The sequence below is a fragment of the Calidris pugnax genome, unplaced genomic scaffold (genome assembly GCF_001431845.1).
Source record: "Calidris pugnax isolate Ruff unplaced genomic scaffold, ASM143184v1 scaffold38, whole genome shotgun sequence".
Taxonomy (NCBI): Eukaryota; Metazoa; Chordata; class Aves; order Charadriiformes; family Scolopacidae; genus Calidris; species Calidris pugnax.
In genome coordinates, this window is record NW_015090995.1 from 1,692,839 (window position 1) to 1,719,791 (window position 26,953).

General features: G+C 46.5%; 2 protein-coding genes across 2 annotated transcripts in view; one reads left to right on the top strand and one right to left on the bottom strand.

Moving 5' to 3' along the window:
- KIF4A (kinesin family member 4A) overlaps positions 1 to 19,641 on the bottom strand; it is a 32,200-nt gene extending 12,559 nt beyond the window's left edge. Inside the window, exons 1-28 of the mRNA XM_014955333.1 lie at positions 19,447 to 19,641; positions 19,140 to 19,274; positions 18,904 to 19,018; positions 18,060 to 18,250; positions 17,286 to 17,378; positions 15,876 to 16,042; positions 15,582 to 15,676; positions 15,258 to 15,377; positions 13,899 to 14,074; positions 11,820 to 11,881; positions 11,041 to 11,176; positions 10,460 to 10,515; positions 10,146 to 10,251; positions 9,398 to 9,463; positions 8,904 to 9,089; positions 8,168 to 8,271; positions 7,718 to 7,862; positions 7,137 to 7,247; positions 6,303 to 6,386; positions 5,687 to 5,800; positions 5,298 to 5,453; positions 4,740 to 4,834; positions 4,132 to 4,261; positions 3,302 to 3,460; positions 2,815 to 2,922; positions 2,005 to 2,082; positions 1,815 to 1,916; positions 941 to 1,102 (exon numbers count right to left, since the gene is read on the bottom strand). Of these exons, the coding sequence (XP_014810819.1) occupies positions 941 to 1,102; positions 1,815 to 1,916; positions 2,005 to 2,082; positions 2,815 to 2,922; positions 3,302 to 3,460; positions 4,132 to 4,261; positions 4,740 to 4,834; positions 5,298 to 5,453; positions 5,687 to 5,800; positions 6,303 to 6,386; positions 7,137 to 7,247; positions 7,718 to 7,862; positions 8,168 to 8,271; positions 8,904 to 9,089; positions 9,398 to 9,463; positions 10,146 to 10,251; positions 10,460 to 10,515; positions 11,041 to 11,176; positions 11,820 to 11,881; positions 13,899 to 14,074; positions 15,258 to 15,377; positions 15,582 to 15,676; positions 15,876 to 16,042; positions 17,286 to 17,378; positions 18,060 to 18,250; positions 18,904 to 19,018; positions 19,140 to 19,262 (3,240 nt within the window). The 5' untranslated portion in view covers positions 19,263 to 19,274; positions 19,447 to 19,641. The remainder of the gene's footprint in view (positions 1 to 940; positions 1,103 to 1,814; positions 1,917 to 2,004; positions 2,083 to 2,814; positions 2,923 to 3,301; positions 3,461 to 4,131; positions 4,262 to 4,739; positions 4,835 to 5,297; positions 5,454 to 5,686; positions 5,801 to 6,302; positions 6,387 to 7,136; positions 7,248 to 7,717; positions 7,863 to 8,167; positions 8,272 to 8,903; positions 9,090 to 9,397; positions 9,464 to 10,145; positions 10,252 to 10,459; positions 10,516 to 11,040; positions 11,177 to 11,819; positions 11,882 to 13,898; positions 14,075 to 15,257; positions 15,378 to 15,581; positions 15,677 to 15,875; positions 16,043 to 17,285; positions 17,379 to 18,059; positions 18,251 to 18,903; positions 19,019 to 19,139; positions 19,275 to 19,446) is intronic.
- On the top strand, positions 19,594 to 24,159 carry PDZD11 (PDZ domain containing 11). Its single transcript, XM_014955334.1, has 6 exons — positions 19,594 to 19,735; positions 19,905 to 19,988; positions 21,245 to 21,301; positions 21,635 to 21,733; positions 21,887 to 21,947; positions 23,144 to 24,159. The coding sequence occupies exons 1-6, from the start codon at positions 19,595 to 19,597 to the stop codon at positions 23,176 to 23,178; spliced, it is 477 nt and encodes a 158-aa protein (XP_014810820.1). The 5' UTR covers position 19,594; the 3' UTR covers positions 23,179 to 24,159.
- Positions 24,160 to 26,953: the final 2,794 nt, after the last annotated feature.

The window sequence follows — 26,953 nt, forward strand, 5'->3', positions numbered from 1 at the left end:
TGGAAGGGACCTCTGAGATCATCGAGTCAACCACAAAAAAAAAAACCCAAAAAAAAAACCAACACACCACACCAAACGCCCACCAAAAACACCGCACCCACCAACTAAACCCCACACTCAACACCTCACCATAAACCAATAACCTTGGGCACTAGAGCATGCCCTGAAGAGCCATGTCTATACGTTTCTTAAATCCCTCCAGGGATGGTGACTCCACCACCTCCCTGGGCAGGCTGTTTCAGGGCCTGACCACTCTCTCAGTAAAGTAGTTCTTTCTAATATCTAATCTAAATCTCCCCTGCCCCAACTTCAGACCATTTCCTCTGCTCTTGTCGTTCGTCCTTTGGGAGAAGAGGCCAACACCCACCTCTCTACACCCTCCTTTCAGGGAGTTGTAGAGGGCAATGAGGTCTCCCCTCAGCCTCCTCTTCTCCAAACTAAACATGCCCAGTTCCCTCAGCCTCTCCTCATAGGACTTGTTCTCCAGACCCCTCCCCAGCTTGGTGGCTCTCCTCTGGACACGCTCCAGCACTTCAATGTCTTTCCTGTGGTGAGGGGCCCAGAACTGAACACAGCACTCGAGGTGAGGCCTCACCAGTGCCCAGTACAGAGGCACGATGACTTCCCTACTCCTGCTGGCCACGCTATTCTTGATACGAGCCAGGATGCCATTGGCCTTCTTGGCCACCTGGGCACACTGCTGGCTCGTGTTAAGCCTGCTGTCTACCAACACCCCCAGGTCCTTTTCTGCTGGGCAGCTCTCCAGCCACTCTTCTCCAAGTCTGTAGCGTTGCCTGGGGTTGTTGTGACCAAAATGCAGGACCTGGCACTTGGCCTTATTAAACCTCATCCCATTGGCCTTGGCCCATTGATCCAGGCTGTCCAGGTCCCTCAGTAGAGCCTTCCTGTCCCCAAGCAGTCGCAAGTAACTGGATCTTACCCCTGTCACGCTTTTCTTTGCTCCTTTGGCTGCTTTTGCTGGAACCCAGTCTGCATCACCCATCTCCTCTCCAGACTCCCCCGAGTCAGAGAACAGCTCTTCCACATCCATTTCTGGGGTCACTGCACGGGGTTTGGCTGTCGTTTGCCGGCGAGCCTTTGGCTACACATAGAAATGACAAGAGTTGAGGCTCCAGAAGTTACTAACAGTGCACTTAGATTTTTATTAAGGCATTTCAGAGTCCCACCACCATAGCCCCATTCCTCTCAGACAGCCAAGGGAGCTCCAGGGTTAGGGAGGAGATAAAAGATCAAATTGTCAGGATTAAAAAAAAAAAACAAAAAACAGTCAATTTAAACTGCTAGAGTTTATAAGAGGAAAAAGTTGAAAAATCCTTAGAAAATTGATAGATTTGTGTCACAGTCTTGGCAAAGTAGTTTTAGTTCACTTATTCCTCCCAGCACTAAGATTTTGCTCTTTCGCAAGGCAATAATTAAGTTTTCTATGACAGATGCCTTGCTCTGTGATTCAGAGGCTGGAAATGCTACAGAGAAAACACCTGAATTACTAAGCAGTGTACAGAGTCAGATGTAATTAGACTGAGGAAACAGGTTTGGAGTTTTGTTTGCCTTTCTTTTTTCCCCACAAAGACTGAAAACCTACTGCAAACTAGTTTCAGAAGTATTCTGAAAACAAAAACCTTCAGGACCACCTGAAGCAGAGAACAGGGTCACTTCAATAAGCAAAACAAAATGAAACGCCTTGTAAAAACCAACTTGAGGGAAAGAAACTGAGATTATTAATAGCCAACAGTAACTTTTGAAAAGAACCCATGTACAATACGAGCATGGAAATTGGTGTGCAGAATCTTTACCTTGGGTGGAACGTAATCAAAGGGAGACTCTGGGGACTCGGATGCCATTTGCTGAAGGTGGCGGAGCTTCTGTCCACTGGCAACTTGAAGGAGCAGCATTTTCTGTTAAGAGGGACAAAGGTTTAACTTTGCAAATACATAACCCAACTGCCAAGAAGCTCTTCTGACTTACATCCCTACAAATCTCTACCTGTTTAAGAGTGTCATTTTCCCGGAGAAGTTCTTGGTTCTTCTCACACATCTCCCTCATTTTCTCCAACTCTTTCTCCTGTTTGCAAGACAAGATGAAATCCGTGGGGTTTATGCAGGGGTAGCACAAATAGTTGTTTGGGACAGGTTTTTCCTATTTGGATCTTCCTTGCAACGCCAGAGGGGTTTCTTTGTATTCTCCAACAGGAGATCAGCTCTGACTTCTAGATGAGGAAAATCCTTCCTGCTTTGTTTTATGTGTGACATTGCCAATACAACAGAGAGAACATGGTCGTTTCAGAGTGATCTAAAACTCCCTCTATTTCTAAGACTTATCTCCAAAATTAGGTGCACCTAAAGCTGATTTTGCTTTAATACATCACTGAACATGCCCTTCCACAAGAGTTTGCTACCCCACTTAATCCTCTTAGCAACAGGAATAAGTGCAGCTTGTTTATATGATCTTCCATTGCTGATAACACACTGGAGCTGTGTAAAGGATTAGCAATAGCACAATGAATATCCTAAAGGCCTTCTGAGCATGGAAGAAGTTGCTTGGGCTGGTCAGATTGTGGTAGGCCTCATGGCTGCATTTGTATTTATTTAATTGAAAAAGATAAAGAAGAGAAAAACAACCCACAGGCTTATTCAAACCTGTGTAGCAACTAACCCTTGTACTCAATTGAATTGAGCAATCTTAGCTACAAATAGAAATGCTTTTGATCTCTCTGCACCTTCCTGGCTCTGAAGTCACTAGCCCAAGAGGCAGCCACCATGAGCATCCCCCAAAAGCCACATCCAGAGACTCTACCTGGAACTTGAGCCGCTCTTGCAGTTGTTTCTCCTGCTCACTCTGTGAATCTTCCAGTTCCTTCTTTGCTGCTTCTTTTTGCTGAAATTGGCTAAGCAGGTACAGAACCTAAAAGCAAGTTAATGTAGCGGAGGCGTGAATTCCTAAAGAGACATCTGGCAGCCCTGTCAAAGGCCTTGGCAATTTCAGAAAGATTCTGACAATTCCAGCACAATCCTACTTGAAAAGTTATCTTGTGCTCAGGTGTAACATCCTCACCTAAAGCACCATGAAAAGTTACTTAATTAAACAACTTTCATAAGACAGAAGATGAATAGGGAGATTTCTAGGGCTTTTGTTAGCTATACTACAAGAGTCTGGCAAATCTTCCTCAGATACACAACAACATATTAGTTTCAGCACAACGCTTTGCCTGTGTCTCTGAGGAGATCTGGGAATCAGTCTCAAGACACAGGATCTCTCAGGATTTCTATCATTGATGTCTTACCTCCCCCTGGTGCTGTTGTTCCCGCACCAAAAGCTGATTTTGGAGCTCTGTGATGTGGTTTTGCTCTTCAGTCAGCATCTTTTGCATGTCCGAATAGTTGGCTTTACTCTGCTGCAGGCTGCTCTCCAACTTGCTTTCCTGCACTTTTGAGGAGACAAGCTGAAAGACAAAAAAAAAAAGCAAGGTGATTGCCAGGTCAATGAGTTCCATGTTTCCTAAAGTCTGGTGGGGCAGACAGGCTTCAGTATGAAGGCAAAGCATTTCTGCCTAAATTCTAACCACCCTAAGAATTTGGACCAGGGACTGACACACAATTCTGCCACTCAGTTGCTCTTTTCTTGATTCCACATTAGTCCAATTCCTACTCTCTCCTACCCCTGGGTCTTGTTCAAGCTTCTCCCATCCCAACATCCATGTCACTGCTTTTCCTCTGACTTCAGAGAGTGGTCCCTTTGTTCCCCCCCCTGCAGGTTTCCTACTTGTTCAGTATTTTCACGTACTTTCACTTCTCTTCCATTTCTGAAATTTGCCTCTTCCCTTTTACTATTCCCACGAGAGCCTTCTGTAAGCTCTTTAGCTGGTATTTCCAGACCTGTGTCTATTCTGTTTCCCCCCCTCCCAGTTCTTTTTGGATTTCACTCCCCAAAATGATCCACAGTGCAAGAGAATGGTTTAATCAGAAATTGAGGGAAATAAACCTCATCTAGTACAGCAGCGCTTCACTTGCATTCATCTCTGCTATCAGCCTGTTGATCACTTCCCTTCATTCCTGGCTAAGCAGACTTCAAGCATTTGTTTTTAGCAATTAAATAAGAAACTTCAGAACTTACCTCTCCAAGGAGATACTTCAAAGCACATTTAGCCTCTAGAATGGTTGCAATGGTGTCCCAACGCTGTTTTACACGATCTCCATTGTCTGCTTCCAAGAGTTTCTGCTGGAGATCCGCAATCTGGGCGCTCCTTTGGAAGAAAGCACGTATTTGAGGTTACAACCCAGGAGAAAACCTGGGCTAGTGTCTGGGCTGAAATTACTGGTACTAGAATATTAGACAAAAAGAGTTCAAGTTAAGAATTCTGACTGCTTCATACAGCAGCTGGAGTCTGCAATGGTATTCCAGGGAGTTTAATCCTCCCTCCACACTTCCCACTAGAAGCGCAGTGTTTCCCTCATACAGAGATGCTCACAAACAGTTAAGAAAAAAAAAAAGCAATCTTAGCGACTGAGTAGTGTCCTCATATCCACACATTCTTGGAAAAATTCAGACCAGGAAAGCCACATGGTCTTATCTCATCATTTTTAGTATCTGTGTATAAGTTATTTCACTTTCTCTTCTGTTTCACAGAAGAGTTGTAGATAGAGATAAGGCAAAAAAAAAAAAAAAAAAAGGAGGCAAAAGGAGGCAAGGCTGTGCAAAGCAGCTTTGTCATACTGCCTTACCTGAGCTCCATCTCAGTTTCCAGGCTTTCTATCTGCTTAGATAAGGAAAGGTCCATCTCTGATGCCTGCAGATCTGTGATGGAGTAGGTGCGTCTCTACAGAATTGCAGTAATAGCCAGAAGTGAGCAATAGGTGAAGAAATACACACATGACTGATGTTTCCATTACAAACACCGCAGTAAAGAGGAGCCATACTATTATAGAGCCTTCAAGTATTTATCCATTAATTAAATTCCATTGTTCCTTCCCAAAAGCATCAAGTCATAGAATCATAGAATAGAATCATAGAATTGCCCAGGCCGGAAGGGACCTCAAGTCTGTGGTAAGGTATCACACACTCCCATTCATTAGATACATTGCATTAATTAACAAGTTACTTTAGCAACTCTGTTCCCTGAAATGCCAGAGGACAGTAACAACTTTAACCCTTTTTTCCAGAAAGGGAACATCTTCATGCCTACCTTCTGAGGGAAAAGGTTAAACAGGAGTTAATAAGTTACAGAACTTGCTGAACAGCCAGAGGTATGGGACAGGAAAAATGGTATCTCCTTCTCTTACCCGGAGCTTTAGAGGTGGGTTTTCCCCAGCCTCTTTCTTCTCTTTAAGCTGAAGGAGATCCTGGGCCAAGATCTTTCTGTCCTCCAGAAGGTCTGCAAGGTGCCGTCTAGCCTCTTCAGTGCTAACAAGTACCTCTACTTCATTTGCAAGCCAGCTCTAGGAGAAAATAATCAACCCAAAAACAATAGCCTCAACTTCAGGACTGAGTTCTCCTCCAAAATGCCTTCACCAGATACACTGAATAATCACATTGAATAATCACATTGTCTCTCTTAATATCTAACTCCATGTTCCTCCCCTCTGCTCAGCCACCAACCCCAGCAGCACCTACTGAGTTAAAGCTGAGTTTGCCCGTTGTCTGTTGGGCTGCACAACATGTTGTCACCCACCTTTACTCGGGCAGCAACTCCTTCCATTCCCCGATTTTGAGTCTCCTTCCGTTTGTCTGCAGCCTCCCGTTGTTTCTGCAGAGCATCCTTCAGGCGCTTGTTAGAGGCTGCTGCCTGCAAAATATTTCAACACAAGAGCTGAATAGTAGTTACTTCACTTAATCCACAACAGTTGAAAGCCTGAGGTATTCAGGTATTCACAGACAGTGAGAAGAGAGCATGACATTAATAAAACTTTAGGATCAATTGAAGACTAAAATCCCTGATCTAGTTTCCTTTGCTGAGATTCCCGGTTTAAAGAGAATCTGCTTCTAGGCTTAAAGGTAGAAGAAAGCATCCAAAACAATGGTCCACCCAAGCTCATTAGACACTTTCTTGGGTGTCTGTTATAGATTTACTGCAGCAGTCTGATACTCGAAGTGCTTTAAGGAGCAGATTTAATTAGAATGCCTCAAAGGCTACAAGATAGATTATTTTTCTACAGAGAGAAAGGCACCTCTTTCCCGACCTGCAAACTGTTTTTAAGAAGTTTCTGCATATCTTATTACAACCTCCAATCTCCTTTGCAGACCTTCAGGAACTGCTCAGGAGTTTCTAGCAGATATTGGTTCCTTACCTCTTCTGTTTTGCGTCGAAGTACATTGGCCTGCTTCTGGAAATCTCGTTCTAGCTTAAGCAGCTCATATTGTCTCTTGCGATCCTGCAGGGAAACAGTGTTAAGACAGATAGAAAAAAAATAAATAAAATAAAATCATATCATGTTAATACCTATGGCCAGTTTCACACTTCTTGGAACGTAATTACATTTGCTGTTCTGCAATTCAAGTGCTTCATAATAGTGATTTCACTGATCATTACAAGTGCCTCTGAGAACAAACGGCTGTTAAAATGACTAGAAGGAGCTCCACACTTTCCATTAAAAAGGTTTAGGACCCTGAAAGCTGTAAGAGATTGCAAACCAAATATTTAAGTCTTAGTGTCCCAAAACATTGAGAAGATTACTTGTTACAGTAAGAACTCCTGTGACACCAGAACAAGAGGTACAGATGTTTGCTGTCCATTACACTTGAATGCTACAAGCAGCTGGATTTCATTACCAGTTCTCTTTACCTGCAGACTCCATATTCCTTTGAAAGCTTAAATACCTCCCATTTAGCGGACAAACCTTACAACTTTAAAGTATTTGTAGTATTAAACAATTTTGCCTTCTGCTTTAGAGCTGAATCATGACAGCTGTATTGATAGCTTGAAGATCTTCAGACATCAGCGAGCCAGTCCATTTACAGCAACTGGTAAGAGGTGGCAACCATATGAACTAAGTTATCTTCAAAGCATTCCCCAGATGTTTTTCAGATGCTTGCTAGTTAAACAAAGCCTTGCAGCAAACACTTTAATGATTTGTTTCACTCTTTGGAGGGAGGTACAGTTTGGGGACTTATGGTTTGCTTACCCGTTCTTTCAGCTGGATCACTTCCTTATCCTTCTGTTGTTTCCATTGCCTGAATTTCTCAGCATCATCTTTCATTTGGCGCATCAGTTGTACCCTTTGGGTTTTCATTTCCTGAAAAGCAGAAATGGCTGGAAGATTTGTCCAGTACTTGAATTCTGGGTAGTTCCAACCTGCATTTCCCATAGTGTGTCTGTCGGGGTGGGGAGTGGCAGATGGGAAATATTACAACGTGCTGCCCACTCAGAGTACACACCTAAGGACATTCTCCAAGCACTTAAACCTAGGAATTTGTCTTTTAAAGGCATAAAGGGAAGACAAACACATGCATGATATACACATGGAAATCAAAGAGAAGTCAAGTGATTTGACCGAGGCAATAAATTATCAGAATAACCAGAAGATGCTTTGGACTTCTGTTCCTCCAAGTTTTAAGAGCCACCTGCCTGGTGGTCACGTAGCCAAAGGAGTCTTGCCAAAAATGGGTGTTCTCATGCTAACCAAAGTGAGTGCCTTCTGTCTGGAAGCTGCTGTGTCTACACACTCAAGAACAAGCTCAAGAACTGCACGCTCAAGTTAGTTACCCTGATTTCCTGGTTCAGTTTGGTGACCGTGTGTTCCGTAGATTCCTTCAGCTTTAAGAGCTTTGATTGCTCATTCAGCTTTTTCTTCAGCTCATTAATTTGCCCTTCCAACTCCTGAAGTCTTTTGCGACGCCTTTCACTCAGTCTGTAAAGAAGTCACACTGTAAGAATAGCCCCCCTAATTACTATTATTCTCAAACAAGTACCCTCCAACTTCAGAGACTCTTTATGAAAAATAAAGCAATTGTTTGTTAGCACCTTTCCCATTGATGAAAGCCCACTCTCAGGCTTCTCTGCAGCTCATACAACTCACATTGCATCTTAAAGGGAGGCACTTGCATCAAAATAAGAGCTTTTAGAAATAGAAGTGCAAGACCATGAATTTTCATACACACACACGAACACAGTTTGCAGTGCTAGAAGCCACAGGGCTTCCAGAGTCACTCTTACTTGGCTTGGTTGACATCCTTCTTTGCCATGTGCAGAGCGAGGGTAAGCTCCTCCTTTTCTTTTTGCAAATTGCTGACCTCCAATTCCAGTTCCTTGATATTTGCCTAGAAAGGACAAGAGTAGGAAAATAAAGACTTTGAAACTACACTCCAAGATAAAGCTTTAAGGCAGTAGGCCTTGAGAAACCACATTCCTTTCCAATAGGCTGTAAAACACCTTGTCTAAAAGCAGTAGAGTCAAAAGGACTCATCCTCCACACACTGCAATCTCAGTTGGTCCACAAACACCACTGTAAGAGCTGAACAATTTCAGAGGTGGGAGTGAAGAGGGGAAGCCAGATCAGCTGGCTCTACTGTGAGAGTTACCAATGAAGTATCTGCATTTTTGCTCGGTGTGGCCAAGCTGACCTCTGAGTAAAAAGCAGAGAAGCTCATTTCATATAGAACAGCTAGTGGCTAATAGATTGTTTCAGGGAAAAGACCATCTTCTGGTGGTAGATCTATTTGTAGATAGCTGGGCACGGTCATCCCCGCACCTTCTCTGCTCACATCTGTAGTTGAGTGTCCCCCTGTGCCCACAGGGGCAGTGACCAGCTTAAGGAAAGATAGACCCAATAATAGATGTTCATGAGAAGACAGATCATCTCCTCCCTCCCCTCCTCAGCGTGCAGTGACTGCATTAACTGAGAAAAAGAAACTGAACAAAGCCTTACAAGAACTATTTCGGAAGAGTTTACCTGGTATTGGGACTGAATGGGCTCCAACTGACTACCATTCTGCGTCATTTTTTTGGCAAGTTCCTCTTTCAGAGTCAAGGCTTTATTCAATTCAAGCAGCTCTTTGGACATCTGGGCTTGACGGAGGGCATGTTGAATGCTGAAATCATCCGAGGATCTCTTGGTAGCCTGTCCTGTTTCTGCTTCCTGGAGGAGACACAGCAATGAGCTGGGGAAGCCAGTCCAAAGCTCTATAACTACACGATCACTGTTCTGCAGAACACTTCAAATTCCTTTTTTTAACTTGTAAAAGATTAGATATTCAGAAATGAGAATAGGTTGTTGATCTTGAATACACTGAGCAAATAAGAGCCTAGAAAGGCAGCAGATACAAGAGTGACGTGTTATTTATCAAACATTTGGCTTGGAAAACTAGCATAAGGATGCAGATAAAAGGAGTGATGGGATAAAACCATGCCCCTCAAGGTCTGCAGTGCTGGACTCCCCTCACTTACAGCTGCAGCATCTTGTTCAGAGTTTGCCATCTCAGCAGCAGTTTCCATTGCAGCAGCATTTTCACTCTGTACAGGACAAAGAAACGAAAATTTTGGTAAAAAGTGACAGATGAAGCTGTTGCCCTATAATGACAAAGCACGATGTTATTGTCCTCCGTCCAGAAAGCTATCTCTGGAAAAAAAGATGCCATTGTCTTCCTCCTTTAGTAAAGTGAGCATACTCCTCCTAAACTAGCTGGACAAGGCATTCTTTCTAGTCTTCCCTGAACTCCAGCACTGGCAGCCACCTCCTTGCAAGAGTAAGGAGTCTGGGAACAGGGGGAATGTCTAGCGAGGGCAAACAGAGAAGTTCCTCAATTAGATAAAGATTTGGCAACCTCTATTTAACGATTTCAGGTCTCTGCAATTTGGATTCCTCATTAAAGCTACCGAGTTTATAAGTGTCCCTCCAATTTTCAGATTGTAAATCTCCCACTATCAGATTCTTTTATGGAGACTCTTCCTTTTTCCCCCCCATCACATGCAGCCACTCAAAGACACAAAGTGGCCTTTCTACAGCATGAAAAGCTCAGCAGGACAGCTTGTTTTGGAGTGGATATATCAAGAGTCATTTAATACTTGTAGTTTCTGGGCTCCTTAAACAAGGCTTCTGCAGAGTGAAATCCACTGCTCAGCAGATGGGCAGAAGAACCCTAGGTTTTATTCCTAAACTGGCTTGACACTCTTCTCTCCCTGAATTCAGTCTTACCTGGAACTGGGCCAACAATTGCTTCAGATTGCGAATCACCTCTACATTCACTTTTACTTCCTCATCTTCCACAGTCTCTGCCAGGTTCTGCAGATCAAGCTTGCACCTGCAAGGCAGACATAGGAATAAGTCCCCAAGTATTACATGCCATGTTTGTGTCACGTGTGCCAATAAGAAACAGCTTTCCCCACTGAACATACGAATGAGTTCTGGATGAACAAACACATTTGACCGTATCCGGTTTATCCCAACAAAAAACATTTAATGCTGAAGGACATTCCCTCAGCATGAGTAGGGTGTGGAAATAGACTTACACAGCATGTTGAAGTTGGTCTAGTTTGGCATTCTTCTTCTCATTTTCTTGCTCTGTCTAAGGGAAGTCAGAATTATACTGATTTGTAGGAAAAGCAAGATAAGCGAGAAAACAGCTAATTTATCTGTAGCAAAAGATATTTGTCAGTCTGTGGCAAATCAGTCTACTGGAAGATATAACCATGATCATCACCACTAGTTTATTTAGACTTAACACCCTTTTCCACAGTTATACACACCCCAGTGAATCAAAACAAAGCAGAGCGGGGTGGGGAAGAGGGAAGAGAGCTCACACATGTGCAAGCGCTGGTATTTAAAACACTAAAGTGACAGAAAAGCTGAAAGGTTCAGGTCTACTTTTCCCCACTGAAGACACCAAATCTATAAACTGACAGGCTCTGGAAGACTTTTGATTCTGACAAAGCTAGAGATTTGAAATAAACGTGAAATTAACATTAAAGAGAGATTCCTAAGGTGCCCTTAGCTGCTATTGATCAATCTTCAGCTAAATGGGGTGAATCATGCAACTCCAAAAAAAAAAAACCAAACAAAAAACCGAAAACCTCAGGTAACTGAACCTTACCAGAATGAGCCTCTCCAGAATCTGTGCTGTCTGACCAGCAGCCTCACTCAGGCCTCGGCTCAGCTTCTGATTCTCCTCCATTAGTGACTGGTTCTTCTCCATGAGGGACTGGAGGTTCTCTGAAGGTGCCATGCTACTGTAACATTAAGGAACAGTTTGCTTGTGAACATGACTTCACTAGAGGTTTGTAATAGCGCTGAAGTTACCTCCAAATTTCCTAAATAACTTACAATAAATACAGGTTGTAGCAGATGAACAGAAATAACTGGGGAAGTCTAATCTGAATTTAAAAATGTAAGCAATACAGCATACCAAAAGTAGGTATTTGCAAGAGAACACCCTTGTTTAATGGCAACTCTGTAAACTGCATGTACTTGGGTTTTGAAACATTGAAACACAATTACACTCTTCCCTGCATTTTGTGCTTTTAAGGACAATGGAGATGGAGGTGCCCTATATTTAAGGATAGAGGAGTGATGAAGAAAGAGGGATGGATGGGTCTGAGAAACAGATACTTAGGAGACATTGCCTAGTTCCTCTTCCCTACAAATGATATTTGCAATCTTAAAGGGGTTTGCTACAAAACTAAACAGCCCATACCTACTTTGCAGTAAATTTCAGTAAAAATGACAAAAAAAACCAAAACCCACTGTCCAGTTTATATTAGAAAGCAACCAGTTTGCTTTACCCTCACTCTACAGTACTGCACAAGAGACCTGGAGCCTTCACTGGTGTTTGGTGGCCATAAGATACATTGAGCATTTATCTACAAATCTTACTTGAGACACACCGGGAGAGTCCCTCCATGGGCCTGCAGCAACAACACCTGTAGCTGTTGAACCTAGAAAGAAAAACAATTACTGCTTGTAAATCTCTCCCATATAGTAACTAGATGGTTGAAGGAACACTATTAAGATCTTGAGTCTTAATGAGTCACCTGCTCCACAACTGTCTTTTCACCATTGCCTGTGGAATTGTGTTGCTACAGTATTTCAAGTAAATTTACTCTAAAATGTTCTCTTCTCTTTGCCAGGAACGCATAGTTTAGTCACCCACAGTTGACATACTGTTCTGTGCAGGGTGACAGAGACCTTGGTGATCCAAAGAACAGGTCTCCCACTTGGCTGAACCAATACTCTATTGCTACCTTTCACGTAGCAGTCACGTACCAGTTTTGTTTAATATCTTTATTGATGATCTAGATAAGAGGATTGAGTGCACCCTCAGTAAGTTTCACAGATGACACCAAACTAGGTGGGAGTGTTGATCTGCTTGGGGGCCAGAAGGCTCTACAGAGGGACCTGGACAGACTGGATCAATGGGCCAAGGCCAATGGGATGAGGTTTAATAAGGCCAAGTGCCAGGTCCTGCATTTTGGTCACAACAACCCCAGGCAACACTACAGGCTTGGGGAGGAGTGGCTGGAGAGCTGCCCAGCAGAAAAGGACCTAGGAGTGTTGGTGGACAGGCAGTTTAACATGAGCAGCAGTGTGTTCAGATGGGCAAGAAGGCCAATGGCATCCTGGCCTGTATCAGGAATAGTGGGGCCAGCAGGAGCGGGGAAGTCATCGTGCCCCTGTACTGGGCACTGGTGAGGCCTCACCTCGAGGGCTGTGTTCAGTTCTGGGCCCCTCACTACAGGAAGGACATTGAGCTGCTGGAGCGTGTCCAGAGGAGAGCCACCAAGCTGGGGAGGGGTCTGAAGAACAAGTCATACAAGGAGAGGCTGAGGGAACTGGGCATGTTTAGTTTGGAGAAGAGGCTGAGGGGAGACCTCATTGCCCTCTACAACTGCCTGAAAGGAGGTTGTAGAAAGGTGGGTGTTGGCCTCTTCTCCCAAGGGAACAATGACAAGAGCAGAGGACATGGTCTGAAGTCGTGGCAGGGGAGGTTTAGATTAGATATCGGGAAGAATTACTTTATTGAGAGGGTGGTCAGTCACTGGAACAGCCTGCCCAGGGAGGTGGTGGAGCCACCATCCCTGGAGGTATTTAAGAAATGTGTAGACATGGCTCTTCAGGGTGTGCTCTTGTGCCCAAGATTATTGGTTTGTGAGTGGGTGTGATGTGGTGGGGTGTTGTGTTTTGTAGGGTTTTTTTTGTTTGGTTGTTTTTTTTGTTTTGTTTTTTAAGGTTAGACCATGTCAGAGGTCCCTTCCAACCGTGGTGTTTCTGTGATTCTATGTGAGGAAGGGTCAGCTTAGTTGCCTTCCTAAATACGTGATTTGAATTTACAGTATGTTCCTAAACATTCAGTTTCGTGAATACTCATATGAGATAAGTGGTTTTGCCTATTTGCTCTATTGTGAAACCAGATTAATGAGTTTTTCTACAGAGAAGTAGCACAAAAGATTATCATATACTTCCCATCAAGTAAACACAGCAAGCCTGGGTGACTCTCAGCAGTAGACAAGCCCTTGGGCACTTCTAGCCTTGAATTTGACCAATTCTAGTTCATGCAACTGATTTCCCTCTGAAGCTGACCATAGAGGAACACTCTTCACTTCCCCCTCTGTGTTGGACATAGGTAGGTGATGTCAGCAAGGCAATCATCATTCTATTTCTAATTTTGCCTGTAGTCTAATGAGCAGGCGATAAGTTGTTCCATGGAAGGGAAATGTAAATCACAGTAACATTACCATTTTTCTACACCATTGATTAGTTGCTGTAGAGTTACAAGAAATATTCATGTATTCCCTTTACAGCACTTATGCAGCCATCTCAAGAGACAAAGAAACACACACTATTTTTTTTTTTTGCATATTTTGTGTAGTTAGGCATCAGATGTCTTTGCTTGCTGTTTACTGAGCTTAGAACCAAAAGGACAGATCTATTTCTTCCACATAAAGCACCCCTTACCTGCTGCTTTAGATTGTGCAACTCGGCCGCCTGGGGATCGAGATTGACAATTGGTTTATTTTTTATTTTTCTTGCTCTGTCAGCATAACGCAGGGTATTTAGAGTTTCTTCTAGATTGGAATCTGCTGGGCTTACACAGGCAATCATGAGAGTGTGGCTGTTACCACCCAGAGAATCTGAGATGGAAAACAAGGCATAATCAATGCTCTGAGTGAACAAGGAGGACTAGTAAAATATCATCATTAATATATCTAAGACTGCGTGAGTGCATCTCTATACTACAGCTTGATATTTTCTAGCTGTAGGTACAGCAAGTAGAAAATATCCAGGTGTAGCTGTGTGCCATTGTCATCTACTTTCTCCTCTGCCCCAGTCAGTAAAAAGCTTTTTTACGAAAGCCAATAGTCCCAAAATTATGTGTGAGCTCTAAACACCGATAATTTCACACCAAAACCCCCAGTAATCGTCCTGTTGAGTAATGTTTGTAGTTATTGGAATTTCTGTACACCATTTCTTGCTTAATTCTTTCAGGTTTTTCCCTTCCCTTTTCCCACAGTAATGCTCAAGACCTCCATGGATATCCAGACATCAGAATTCACACTATCTTCCAATTTAAAGAATCTTTGGCTAACAAATTTGTTCAGATCATCAAGCTGCATGATATTTTAGCCTTTGGTTTTGTACTAATGCCTATTGGCTACATAAAACTTTTGATCAAAAAAGAAACAGGACCCCATATCCAGCTCTGCGTAATCCAGTTTCTTTTTATTAGGTATCTTCAGGTATGAAAAATACTGACAAGCCTAACTTTCTGTACCAAAAAATCCCAGTAAATTGCATTACTATAGCTATGCCTATATTAAAGGCTAATTTAGATAAAATGTATGAGATCTTTCCAACTATTGAGAAGTAAGTACCACAAAGTCTAGATGTTCAGACCAAGAAAACAAAACAAACATGATGTGCACAGTGAAGGCACAGACAGCTTGAGCTTCTTTCTGATTGTAATATCCTCCAGTAAGTAGCTATAATCAGGGTATAAGTATAGGTCTCTGGTTCCAGACTTGACTTCCCATCTTCCTTCCCCCTCCCACCCAAGAAATGCACTAGTTTGGTCTAGTTTCCCCTCATCATATAAGAACAGGACTAGGGTGAGTCCATTTCAGTGCATTTGTAACCTAAAAAACAGTTATAGAAGAGGTCTAGCTTCAGTGAGAAGAGGACCTAAACCAATAAAAGCAATCCTTGTGTTAACACCTCCCACTTTGACCTGTAGCCATTTGGCTCTTGGGTTTTTTAGCTACTTTGCTATTTGAAGTGCATCTGTAGATTTAGGCTTTATCATCACCAGTCTCTTACCTTGCAGCAGTCTCGTTAACTTTGAGTCTCTGTAGGGGACAAAACCTCCCTTTTTATTCTCATCACCAAGAGCACTAATTACATTCCCCAGGCAGAGGAGTCCTCTGTTGATGTTGATGCCTGCGTACAAACAGATGACAGTGAGTAGACCTACCTCAATAGCTAACAACTGGTCATTTCCTGTCCTTTTAAAAAATTTAAGAAGATTTTGAAAGCACATTATAAAGGTTAAAGAACTGCTTTACTTTTCTTGACAAGGACTCAATTTATTAACTCAAAGACTATAAGAAGCCCAGACTATACCAATCCTTTTTTCCTACAGACCTTCTTTTAGTCTGTCTCCCTCAGCCTTGGTCTTCTTTTGTCTCTCAGAGCCAGCAAGATCAACCAGGTGTAGCTTGGAGTGAAAACTGGTGTTCCTATGGCAGAAATAGAGTATTTTACTCTCTCAAGTAAACATGCAGTTAGGGAAGAAGCAGTCCAGTGGTTAACAGAGTTGAGCTACCAGGCTGAAAAATATACTTCATATCAGACAGCCAAATAAAGGAACTGCCTCACAAGTAGCTCAGCTGTCTGACTTCTAATGGCTGCTAGGAGCAGCTGCGTGATCGCTCTTACTTGTCATTTTTCTTCTTCTGATCAATGCAAATGGTGAAGATGGCATGTGACCGTGATGACTGGGAGTTCATTGCTGTGGCAGCCACTGTTCTGGCGTTGTTCCCTTGCTCCAGGCAAGAGACAGTATCTTGGGCACAGGTGACATTTTTTTCTGTTAGTCCTACAATCTGTATCCAAGAAGAAAGCATTATTTAGCATCCCCTTCCTCTTCACCCCAGCTTACATGAGAAAAATTATCCTCTATCTTAGACTAGAGCAGATAAAGTGAAGTCTCTGTGTAAATAGGCATTCACAGGAATCATGGGCTCACTTCAAGGGAGAAGCTTGGTATGAACTCCCCCAGAAAAAGTTTGTTCTGAACCTCATATCAGTAACCCTAAGTCATATCTCCTCTCCCCCATCCTACTCCTACATACACTTATCAGGTTCCTCTGCACTGAATTAAGAACCAGCTGGGCTACGGGATGGAAACAGGGCTCCTCAGTACTCTGGAGAAATCCAGAGCTGCCCTCAGATATCCCTGTCCAAGCTGGGAACTGAAAGCTGTGCCAGGTGGAAGATGATGAAAATTGATTGATAGGGGTGGGGACTTGTGTGAACAGAGTGGAGGGGAGGCAGGTATTGGGGACACAAAGGACAGAGGGGACTGAGAAGTCAGGGCTGGTTATACTGCTTGGCAATTTGCACTTTCTCTGAGGGGCCTGTCTCCCTGGATCACAATGTCACTACTAACACACAGCTGAGTCACACCCCTTAACTTTAGAGCTGACAGTGAGCAGCACAAGATTACACATAACAAATGGATCAAAGCTACAAGCACCATGCACACCTAAGCTGTGAGTATGAAAACCTACCCACTGCTGCAAACAGACACTGCAGCAGTAAAGCACAACCAATGGACAGAAGTTGAACTAAAAAACAGGTACACAGAGCAAGCACCAGCACAAAGTTTGTGTTTTACAATACACACATATATGGAAAAGAACTTGAACACTTGAAGAGTGAAATCAAGATCCCTTTGGTCTGCTAAACCAAACTGTACAATTGGAACAGTTTGAAACTTGGTGAAGTTACTTGAAATACAACATTCTCAGTTATTCACCTAAATCAGCCTTCAGAAAAAGACAGAATAGGACTTGCCAGTCATGAACGTCTAATCCTATTGGCATTACCCTCTGAGTAAACTTAAGAATCATCAAAAACTCAGTTTTGAGAAGGATGAGCAGTTGCGATGATTTCATATGCACTAATATTGGGGTTTGGAGCACCAAGATCTTTAAGGTCCCTTCCAACCCAAACCATTCTATGAGTATAAATGAGCGCTCAAGGAATCAGACAGTTGTTTCACTGAAACATTCATCCTGAGCCATGTCAGCCCCTTATATACCTATATCTAAGCCAGCAACAGACCTTTATGCCTTCTTTCGGATCTTCCCGTATGCTGATTTGTGATGACCGTTCTCTTGAAGGGCACAGCAGGTCCAGGATATCCTCATTGTAGATCTGGAAGCATCAGAAGAGCAGTTCAGAGTCAGCAGCCTTGCAAGAAAGCAACTCACATAGAGGAAGATGTACAGTTATGCTGAAATCATAGCTAACTTTACAGGAATTCATTTTAACTTTAGAGAAAGATACCTAGCACCTATTCCTGACAAGACCTTATATAGTCTTGATTATGCAGTTTTGATTAAGTAAATACATAAGTCTTATGAGGAGAGGCTGAGGGAGCTGGGGGTGTTCAGCCTGGAGAAAAGGAGGCTGAGGGGAGACCTTCTGGCTCTCTCCAACTCCCTGAAAGGAGGGTGTAGCCAGGGGGGGGTCAGTCTCTTCTCCCAAGGAACAGGCGATGGGACAAGAGGAAATGGCCTCAAGTTGCACCAGGGGAGGTTCAGATTGGAGATTAGAAAACATTTTTACACTGAGAAGGTTATTAAACCTTGGAATGGGCTGCCCAGGGGAGGGGTTGAGGCACCATCCCTGGAGGTATTTAGAAGACAGGTTGACATAGTGCTGAGGGACATGGTTTTTATCAGGGTTCGGTTGATGGTTGGACTAGATGATCTTAAAGGTCCCTTCCAACCCAAATAATTCTATGATTTTATTACTCAAAGGAGGTGGTGTCATGAAAGCTCACTTTATCTGCAATTCATAACTTCACAATAGTTTGAAAATCAAAACTCTTACCTCTAGATAAGAAACTTTGAGGAGAAATTCCCAATCCTGCCTTTGGTCCTTCTCCTTAAATAGCATTTTGATTACCCGGGGAATGACACCGACATGAGGCTCATGCTCTTGACTAGCAGTGTAAGTACCTCCCATGGAATAGGTTTTTCCAGATCCTGTCTGTCCATAAGCTAAGACAGTAGCATTATACCCTATGGGAACAAAGGACACCCGGATCAGACAGTCACGTGGGAGCCAGAAGAAACTTCTGGCAACAAAAACCCAACTGCATTCCAGTAAAAGCATCCTTCCAGAAAAGCACTGCCCCTCGCTGTGAGTTTACACAAGCTTTATGCAGAGATCACAGTTGGCAACATAAAGGGGGAAAAAAGTTAACTAAAAGCTCCCCCAAACACAGATAAATTTATTATTCCAGCTCTTTTTTAAGACTGCACTGTTGCTTTACTAGAGCTAGTCATAAAAACACCAGTGGAAATTCTCTGTCAGCCCAGCTGCACTGTAGCATCAGTAGCATTCTAGCGTGGGATGTTTATCAATTTGTTGTATTATTCTTGAGAAAATTCTTTTGCCTTATATAAATATCTTCAGGAACCAAAACAACCCAGTGAACACACAGGAGTCATTGTTAGCCCTGTGGTGTGTCCAAGAGGTTGTAAATAGCACTGCTGCTTCTCACTAGAGGATGGAGTCAGCAGCTAGATAGCTATTTTCTGATAAGATCAAAGAAGAAATTAGTTAGAACAGAGAACAACACAGTGCAGTGCCTCTATCCGCACAGCAGAGTCCACCAAAGCTCCCAGCATTTTAAAAATTTAAAAAAAGCTAGATCTCAGCCACCACAAACCTTTGAAGATGCCTTGTAAGAGAGGGGCGACGGCCGTGTTGAAGACTTCCTCTTGCTCGACAGAAGGGTCAAACACATAATCATACGTGAATGACTTATTGTTACCTACGACCACCTGCAGAGGAGAGGACAACAGACAGGGCTGACCACGCCGCCCCAGCAGCAAACCCCGGGACACAGGGAGATGAGCTCGACCCCCGGGTGCAGACAGACAGACAGACACACACACTCCTTACCTGCGGCTCCCCGGGCACGAAGGACAGACACATCTGACACCCTTCGCTAGCTTCTTTGGGCACCAAGGGACGGCAGCGCAGCGCCACGCGTACCGGGATCGCTTTCTCGTCTTCCCTCAACATTTTCAGGCCGCCCTGCGGAGGAACGAAGCCCCGGTGACGCCTCTCCGCTGCGGCCTACAACCCCCGGCGGCCGCCACCCGCGCCCGGTAAGGCCTCTCCGCTGCAGCCTACAACCGGCGGCGGCCCCCCCAGCCCGGCAGCGGCCGTGCCTGAGGGAAGCGGAGAGAGCGGCGGCGGAACTCACCTGAGGACGCCGCTATGGCCGTGTCTGAGGGAAGCGGAGAGCGCGGCGGCGGCGGCGGACCCCGCCTGAGAGAGCCGCTGTGGCCGGTAGTGATGGCGGCGCCGGCAACCGCCAACATTCAAATAGAGGCCGCGCGCCTCAGCAGCCAATGGCGGGGCGGGGCGGAGCGCGAGGCGGCGGTCCCGTCAGGCGGCGGGGCAGCATGGAGGGCCGGCTGCCTTACGACGACTTCCCGGTGGTTTTCCTGCCGCCCTACGAGAGCCCGCCCGCCTGGGTGCCGCCGCATGAGGTGAGGGGACGGGGATGGTGGGGAAGGAGGGAGGGAGGGAGGGTGGGCGGCCCTCCCGCCCCGGGGTTGGTGGCAGGAGGCTGGTGGCCCGGCCCGGCCCGGCCCGGCCCGGCGCGGGGGTGTGCGGCGGGGCCCGCCGCCTGACGGCCGCCGGCGCGTTGCTTTGCAGAGGGTTTACCACCCCGACTACAACAACGAGCTCACCCAGTTCCTGCCGCGCACCATCGTCTTGAAGAAGCCGCCCGGGGCGCAGGTGAGACCCCGCTTAACACCCCCCCCCCACCACGGCCACCGCTGCGGCCCCATGAGCACCGGGGAGGGGGGGGAAACGACAGATTCTGCCCGGTCGTTTCCTCGGCGTGGGGTTTGCGGTGTTTCATAGAACAGTAGAATGGTTCAGGTTGGAAGGGACCTTAAAGATCATCCAGTTCCAACCCCCCTGCCCTGGACAGGGACACCTCCCACCAGACCAGGTTGCTTCAAGCCCCATCCAGCCTGGCCTTGAACCCCTCCAGGGATGGGGCAACTACAGCTTCTCTGGGCAGCCTGTTCCAGGCTCTCACCACCCTCACTATAAAGAATTTCTTTCCGGTATCTACTCTGAATCTCCTCTCTTTCAACTTAAAACCATCACCCCTCATCCTTATTGCTACACTCCCTGACAAAGAGTCCCTCCCCATCTCTCCTGTAGGTCCCCTTTAGGTACTGGAAGGCTGCTATAAGATCTCCTTGGAGCTTTCTCTTATCCGGGCTGAACAACCTCAGCTCTCAACCTGTCTTCATAGGAGAGGTCCTCCATCCCTCTGATCATTTTAGTGGCCCTCCGCTTGACCCGTTCCAATAGGGCCATGTCCTTCCTGTGTTGAGGACTCCAAAGCTGGACACAATCCGGGCTGAACAACCTCAGCTCTCAACCTGTCTTCATAGGAGAGGTCCTCCATCCCTCTGATCATTTTAGTGGCCCTCCGCTTGACCCGTTCCAATAGGGCCATGTCCTTCCTGTGTTGAGGACTCCAAAGCTGGACACAGTACACAGTTTGATTCATGGATGTTGTTCCTGATGGCAAGGATCGGTTGATGGAGAGGCTGAACTCCATGTGGGATTATTATCCCTGATGGGCAGCATCCTCGTAGCAAGATATGGTGCTGAGGGTCTGGCTGGGGGAGGTTCCTGGTTCTTCCCTCATCCAGGGACTTGGTAGGGTGGGTGGGATAGGGGGAAGCATTGCTCCTGCCCTGCTGGGAAGGGCTGTGCCGTAGAGGGAAAAGAAAGCTTTGTGGGTGAACTCCGATATGTTGTGAAGGGGAGATGGTAAAGGACAGGGAGCTCCTCAGGTGTTGAGGGTGAGATTGCCACAGAAATTAGCAGAGGGGGACCGGTGCTTGCAGCTCCCTGGCTGAACGCTGCAGCAACAACACCTTTGCTCCATCTGGAAAGGACATATTAGCAGCGGGAAGGGTCCTGGCCCAGAAGGTGTGACTGCATTTCATTGCTGCTTTCTCTCACAGCTGGGCTTCAACATCCGGGGAGGAAAAGCCTCGCAGCTGGGGATCTTCATCTCAAAGGTGTGTCTGTCCTTCTGCCATTCCCTCCCTGCGTTTTGTCCCTTTGGGTGTTGCTGAGCCAGCTGGGTGTGCGTGGAGACTGTCATATGCCTCATATGCATCTCCAGACTCGTAGCTGTAATTTGCCACCCACCAAGCAGCAATCAGACAGTTCTGCACCATTCCCTGATCTCTCCCCACACCCCAACACCCCGTGGAGTGTTGCTGGTGCACCACAGTCCCCCAGTCCCCATCCTTCCCAGTGAGGTGGGCGCTGTGGGGAGGCTCTGGGGCTGGGCTGCCTTGGCTGTACTGGGGGGGTCACTGCTGCTGTCTCTGCTCTTCCCTCTGCAGGTGATCCCCGACTCGGATGCGCACAGAGCTGGGCTGCAGGAAGGGGACCAGGTGCTCTCGGTGAACGATGTGGATTTCCAGGACATTGAGCACAGCAAGGTGAGCACTCTCGAGGCCCAGCTCCTGGAGGAGGGACAGGATGGGGAAGTCCGTGCACACACCATCTCAGCTGGTGGCACCTCGTAACTGCTGCGTTCCTCTTTCCTATCCTCTAGCCCACTCCGGTCACTGAGCAACTCTTTCTGTTTTCAGGCTGTGGAGATCCTGAAGACGGCCCGTGAGATCACCATGCGCGTGCGTTACTTCCCCTACAGTAAGTGCCCCCTGGCTCCAAGTCCAGTCACCAAGCAGTATTTCTCCTTGGGAAGCAGAATGCCACCCATCCCTGCCGATGCCACCTGAGCTTAGCAGTTATGAATCTAAGGTCATAGATAGTGTTAAGAGCCTGCAGATCAGAAAGAACATTGGGTTTTGATTTGGAGATCAGGACAGCTACCAAGTCAAAAGAGTAAGGACTGCCTTCAGCTGTCCACATAGAAAAACTTACGGAGCGGGGCTTAACAACACAGTGATAAAAGGTGGGATGCTGGTTGGATGCAAGCATTAACTTCAGAGCTGTAGAACATACTATTTATCTTTGAATAACACAGGAATTAGTTCTCTCATTAATGGCCCTGTGCCGCTGGTGGATGCTGCTTGTGGATTTTATCCCTCCCTATGGTCACTTAAATTCTGAGTGAGGGAAAAGACTGTATTAACTCACAGTTTTTTTCACCTATAAAGTTTGTAGATATAAGGGGGGGGAAAATAGAAGTCAAGGCAAACAAGGATTCTTCATAAAATGGAAACTGACCCTTAAGTGAAGAAAGCAGAAAAATATGGAGCAGGGGAAGAGAGGAGTTTAAACAAACTTTTTTTCTAAATGCCCTAAAATAACTTGAAATGACTGGCTGGGGTGCAAAGTTGCTATTTTAAAGCCAGCTGCTACCCAAGAGGGTACCAAACACTACCTCTATTTTGTGAGGTATAAACAGAATATATGTTTCCCTGTAACATTTTGACCAATTCCCCTTTGCCATATGTGGGCTGAGTGAAAGGTCACTCACATAGTTAAGATTTACTTGCCTCTGGAGCAACAGTGTGTGCCAGTAGTGACCTTGAGAGCAGGGGAGGAGTGAGACTTACAAGTTTTGCATCCTGAAGCACATCCTGACAAAAAACAGAGCACAGTCTAGGAATCAAAACCTGTCTTGATAGTAGAATAATTGTTACTGTGATAAGCTCAGTAGAAGGTAAAAAAATATTTTTGTAAGTCCATGGTTGGGCATTATGGGGGGAGTAGGTTTCTGTCTCAGTGTATAAAAGTCTCTCTGTGTAGCAATAAAGATGGTCGAATTGGGTTTTTGGATTCACTTACTGCGTGACCTACGAGTCCGTGATTTCTTCATACACCACAGCCATCAGCTGCCTCTCCTCCTCTTTCAGTCTTGCCTTCTCCTTCCCTTCCAGATTACCAGAGACAGAAGGAACGAACTGTTCACTAGTAGGCAGCTGTCTGCTGGGTCTCCAGAGTGGCCGTCCTGCAAAAAAACCTCTACACTACTTCTCCTCAAGGTGTGAGATGACAAATCAAGTTTCGGCTGTCGCTGGAAGTACAACTGTCCTGTTGGCTGCACAGGCATCGGCTCCACTTCCCGCGGGGAGAGATGCCAACGGGGTCTTATTTAGCTGGAAGATGGATGGGGCTTTAGTCTGTACTCTTTGAACTGGGTGTGGAAACAAGCTGGTGGTGCTGATGTGGGTAGCTTCTCCAGCAAGATCTGTGCTTCTTTTCTAGCAGGACATAAAGGAGTGCTCCACTGGTTCTGGATCCCACCCTTGGATATAAGGCCAAGAGGGTCTGAGGGTGCTTCAACAGAGCACGGCCCTTGTCCTCCAGGAGATCAATCTCTTCACTTTCTCTGGTGACATGAAATTCTTTCCTTCTCTACTCTCCTACCTCTGCTCTACACTGCTGGCTTTGCTTGGGACTAGAGGAACAGGAGTAAAATCTACACAAGTTTAGTGTCCATCTCTAGCGGCACTCATTTGCCGAGGCACATTTGTACCTCTTTGCTGCTTAACGACCCCTGTGATACAGGACCGAGATGTTTGGGGCACGTTCCTGAACTGCTGTGGGTACTTGGCCAGGTTCCCTCAGGTGTGGTGCTTGCACGGCGAAGGGTTTCACTCTCTGAACCTCTCTCCTTTCACTTGGCACAGCCCTGTCCCTCTCACGTGCTCCCATCAGAACTCTCCCCTCACTTTGAGGCAAACCTTTCCCCTTCCCTGTCCCCCAGAGGAGGTGTGGAACCCTGCTGTGCCCTGCACAGATGAAAACGTGCTGGTTATCAGCAAATGTGGGTGCAAAAACGTGTGCTAGTATCACCTTGTAAATGGCATCAGGACAGCCCTTGGCCTTCTGTGCAGTGGTTTCTGCTTATCTGTAATAACTGAAACAATAAACCGAGTCTTATTCCTACCCAGGAAGTCTCCATGGAGGGCTGTTTGTCAGCACCACCCCCCAGGGGAATGCCGGGTGGAAAACTGGGACAAGGCTTGGCTCCAGTTGCCCTTGCAGCCTGCGAGAGGGAGGGGGGAGACCCAGGCGAGGTGCGGTGCTGGTTTAAGGCTGTTTTTTCCACTGCCCTTGATGAGCCGGGAGCGGTGTTTCAGCGCTGCTGCAGTGGAGGATTTTGTCTGTGGTGGCACAAACACAACTTGCTTGAGCCAGCCCTGACACAGCCAGGTTGCTCTTGGCTCGAATGCTGGGCTGAGCAAGCAGAGAAAAATATACTAGAACAACCACTTTCACTCAGAATTAAAAAAAATCAGCTTTTCTACTGGGGAAATAAGCGTCCTAGAAGCCCCAGTGTAACTCCCTGAGAAGGGAGGCGGAGAGCTCTTCCATGGAGACGGGCCTCTGTGTCCCATGGGACATTGGCCTCTCCAGTCTCACACCAGTTTCCCAGCATTTTGGTGTTCCTTGGGGACTCCTGAGCAGTCCCTCGCCGGGGCTCCAGGAAGATCTCCCCTGCCTCGAGCAGCTTCCTCCCTGCCATTACTCAGAGGTGATTACTCAGGCGCTCTCTGCAGCCCGTGACAGGCTGTGGGCTGACAGGAAAGAGCGGATTCTTTCCCAAGACACAGTCATGTTTCAGGCATCTTCATTGACAAAGCACCAACAGGGTTTGTCCTGGCCACCACAGTCCATTTCATCCTCCAGAACTGGAGGGACAAAGGGGTAATTACTGGTCCCTGCTGGGAAAACAACAGCTCCAGCAACATGGGATTTCTTTTTTAGCGACTTGCCAAGGGTCATGAGCGCTGGAGCGGCTTTAGCTTGTCAATGAATAACTCCCTGGCCAGGGAAGCAGACGGGCAAAGGTATTACAGGTCACTTGAACCTTCTGGAGTGACAGAAGCAGTCCCAGAAGGAGCTGTGTTGTGTTAAGGCAGGGCAGGTTACACCTCAGAACCATTCCGTAGCGCTCCTCTCCCTCAGCGTAACTCAGGGTTGGCAGAGGCCACCTGCGGGCTCCTGGCCCCATCTGGTCTTGGCACAGGGTGTCTCAGACAGTCACATCATGAGAGAAAAGGCTACAAAACCCAAAGATTTGCTTTAAAAGCTCCCTCCCACCCCCTATTGTAAACCACGTGATGTTCCTCCCTGCGGAGGGGCCAGCAGCGTCGGTTCTCCCAACCGCTGCCCCTCTCACCCTTCCCTTAGGACAGGCTGCTCCTACAGGTGATCTCCAGCAAGGGGACACGCTGCAGCACCACCGCTGAGAGGGCAAGCAGCAGGAAACAACCATGGAAGCTTAGAAAAGGTCTTGCCAGATCCTCCCGTGGAGGATGTTTCCTGTGCAGACACAGCGGACACGTGCTGCCTTCCCTCTTCCCTGCCCTCTCCCAGGTCTGGCATTGAAAATACCGGGCAAAGACCCGGGCAAGAGGCCCAGAGGAGCTGCCTCACGCTGAGGAACTCGTACAGGAATCACAGAATCACAGAATCTTCTAGGTTGGAAGGGACCTTAAAGATCATCTTGTCCAACCGTCAACCTCACTGACAAAAATAGACACCCACACAACAAACAAGGAGCATCATCACTAAACCATACCTCCCAGCACTACATCAACCCGTCTTTTGAACACCTCCAGGGATGGGACCCCTCCCTGGGCAGCCCATTCCAATGGCTGAGAACCCTTTCAGTGAAAAAATTTTTCCTAATATCCAGCCTGAACCTCCCCTGGTGTAACTTGAGGCCATTTCCTCTTGTCCTGTCGCCTGTGACTTGGGAGAAGAGACCGACCCCACCTCTCTACACCCTCCTTTCAGGGAGTTGTAGAGAGCAATAAGGTCTCCCCTCAGCCTCCTCTTCTCCAGGCTGATTAACCCCAGTTCCCTCAGCCTCTCCTCACAAGACTTATTCTTCAGACCCCTCCCCATCTTTGTCGCCCTTCTCTGGACCCGCTCCATCCCAGGGGCTCTGGGATCCCAGTTTGACACAGGCAGGACCTTGCTGTGCTCCTGCCAGGCTGACACCGAGCGAGTGTAGCTCAGCTTTGAGGGAACCAGTGCCGTACCCTCCTCAGGAGACCATCCTGGACTTCAATCCAGGTGAATTCATACAGCTGGTGACCAGCCCCAGGACACCATTTGTGGGAAAGTAACGGGAAGATGAGCGTATTTACAATCCTCCTCACCAAAGTGACTCGCATCTGGGGTGCTGGAAAACACATCTATGATGCTAATTGCTGTTTGGTCTCGAGCCTGTGAGCAGAACGTCCACACTGAGATAACTTAACGCCTGTGATGGACTCGGGGACACCTTATCTGGCCGCTCAAGGATCCTGCCCTGTTGTTGGAGAAGATCAAAGCACAAGGGGGAGGACTATGCCTGCTGGAACTCGAAATACCAGCAAAGCAGGGAGGTAGGCTCCCCTTTTTCCCCGCTCCTGCACACTCTGGCTGCTAAGGACTCTGGCTAACAAGGACTCTGGCTGGCTTTGTGGTCCCTGCGTCCCCTGCTCGAGTGTCTCCACCCGAGTGCCACTTCGGAGACTCTCCGAGTTATGAGGCATCAAGATTAAACTTGTTCTGTTCTTTTATTTGTGGTCTCCTGGTTGTTCCTGCAGCCTGCCTGCATCCACTCACACACCATTTTTGGACCCTCCAGTCCACAGCACCACCGTAATGGGAAAGCCTTCTAGCCCAGCCTGCTCTTGACTCACCAGGTGTTTGACAGAGAAGTTGATAGGGCGCGATACTCATCCTCA

Bases quoted from the DNA above. Each gene is read 5' to 3' on its own strand.
- PDZD11 (XM_014955334.1), top strand. From the start codon at position 19,595: ATGGCGGGGCGGGGCGGAGCGCGAGGCGGCGGTCCCGTCAGGCGGCGG. The intron at 21,302-21,634 runs GTGTGTCTGTCC...TTCCCTCTGCAG, and splicing joins TGGGGATCTTCATCTCAAAG to GTGATCCCCGACTCGGATGC. The intron at 21,734-21,886 runs GTGAGCACTCTC...TTCTGTTTTCAG, and splicing joins AGGACATTGAGCACAGCAAG to GCTGTGGAGATCCTGAAGAC.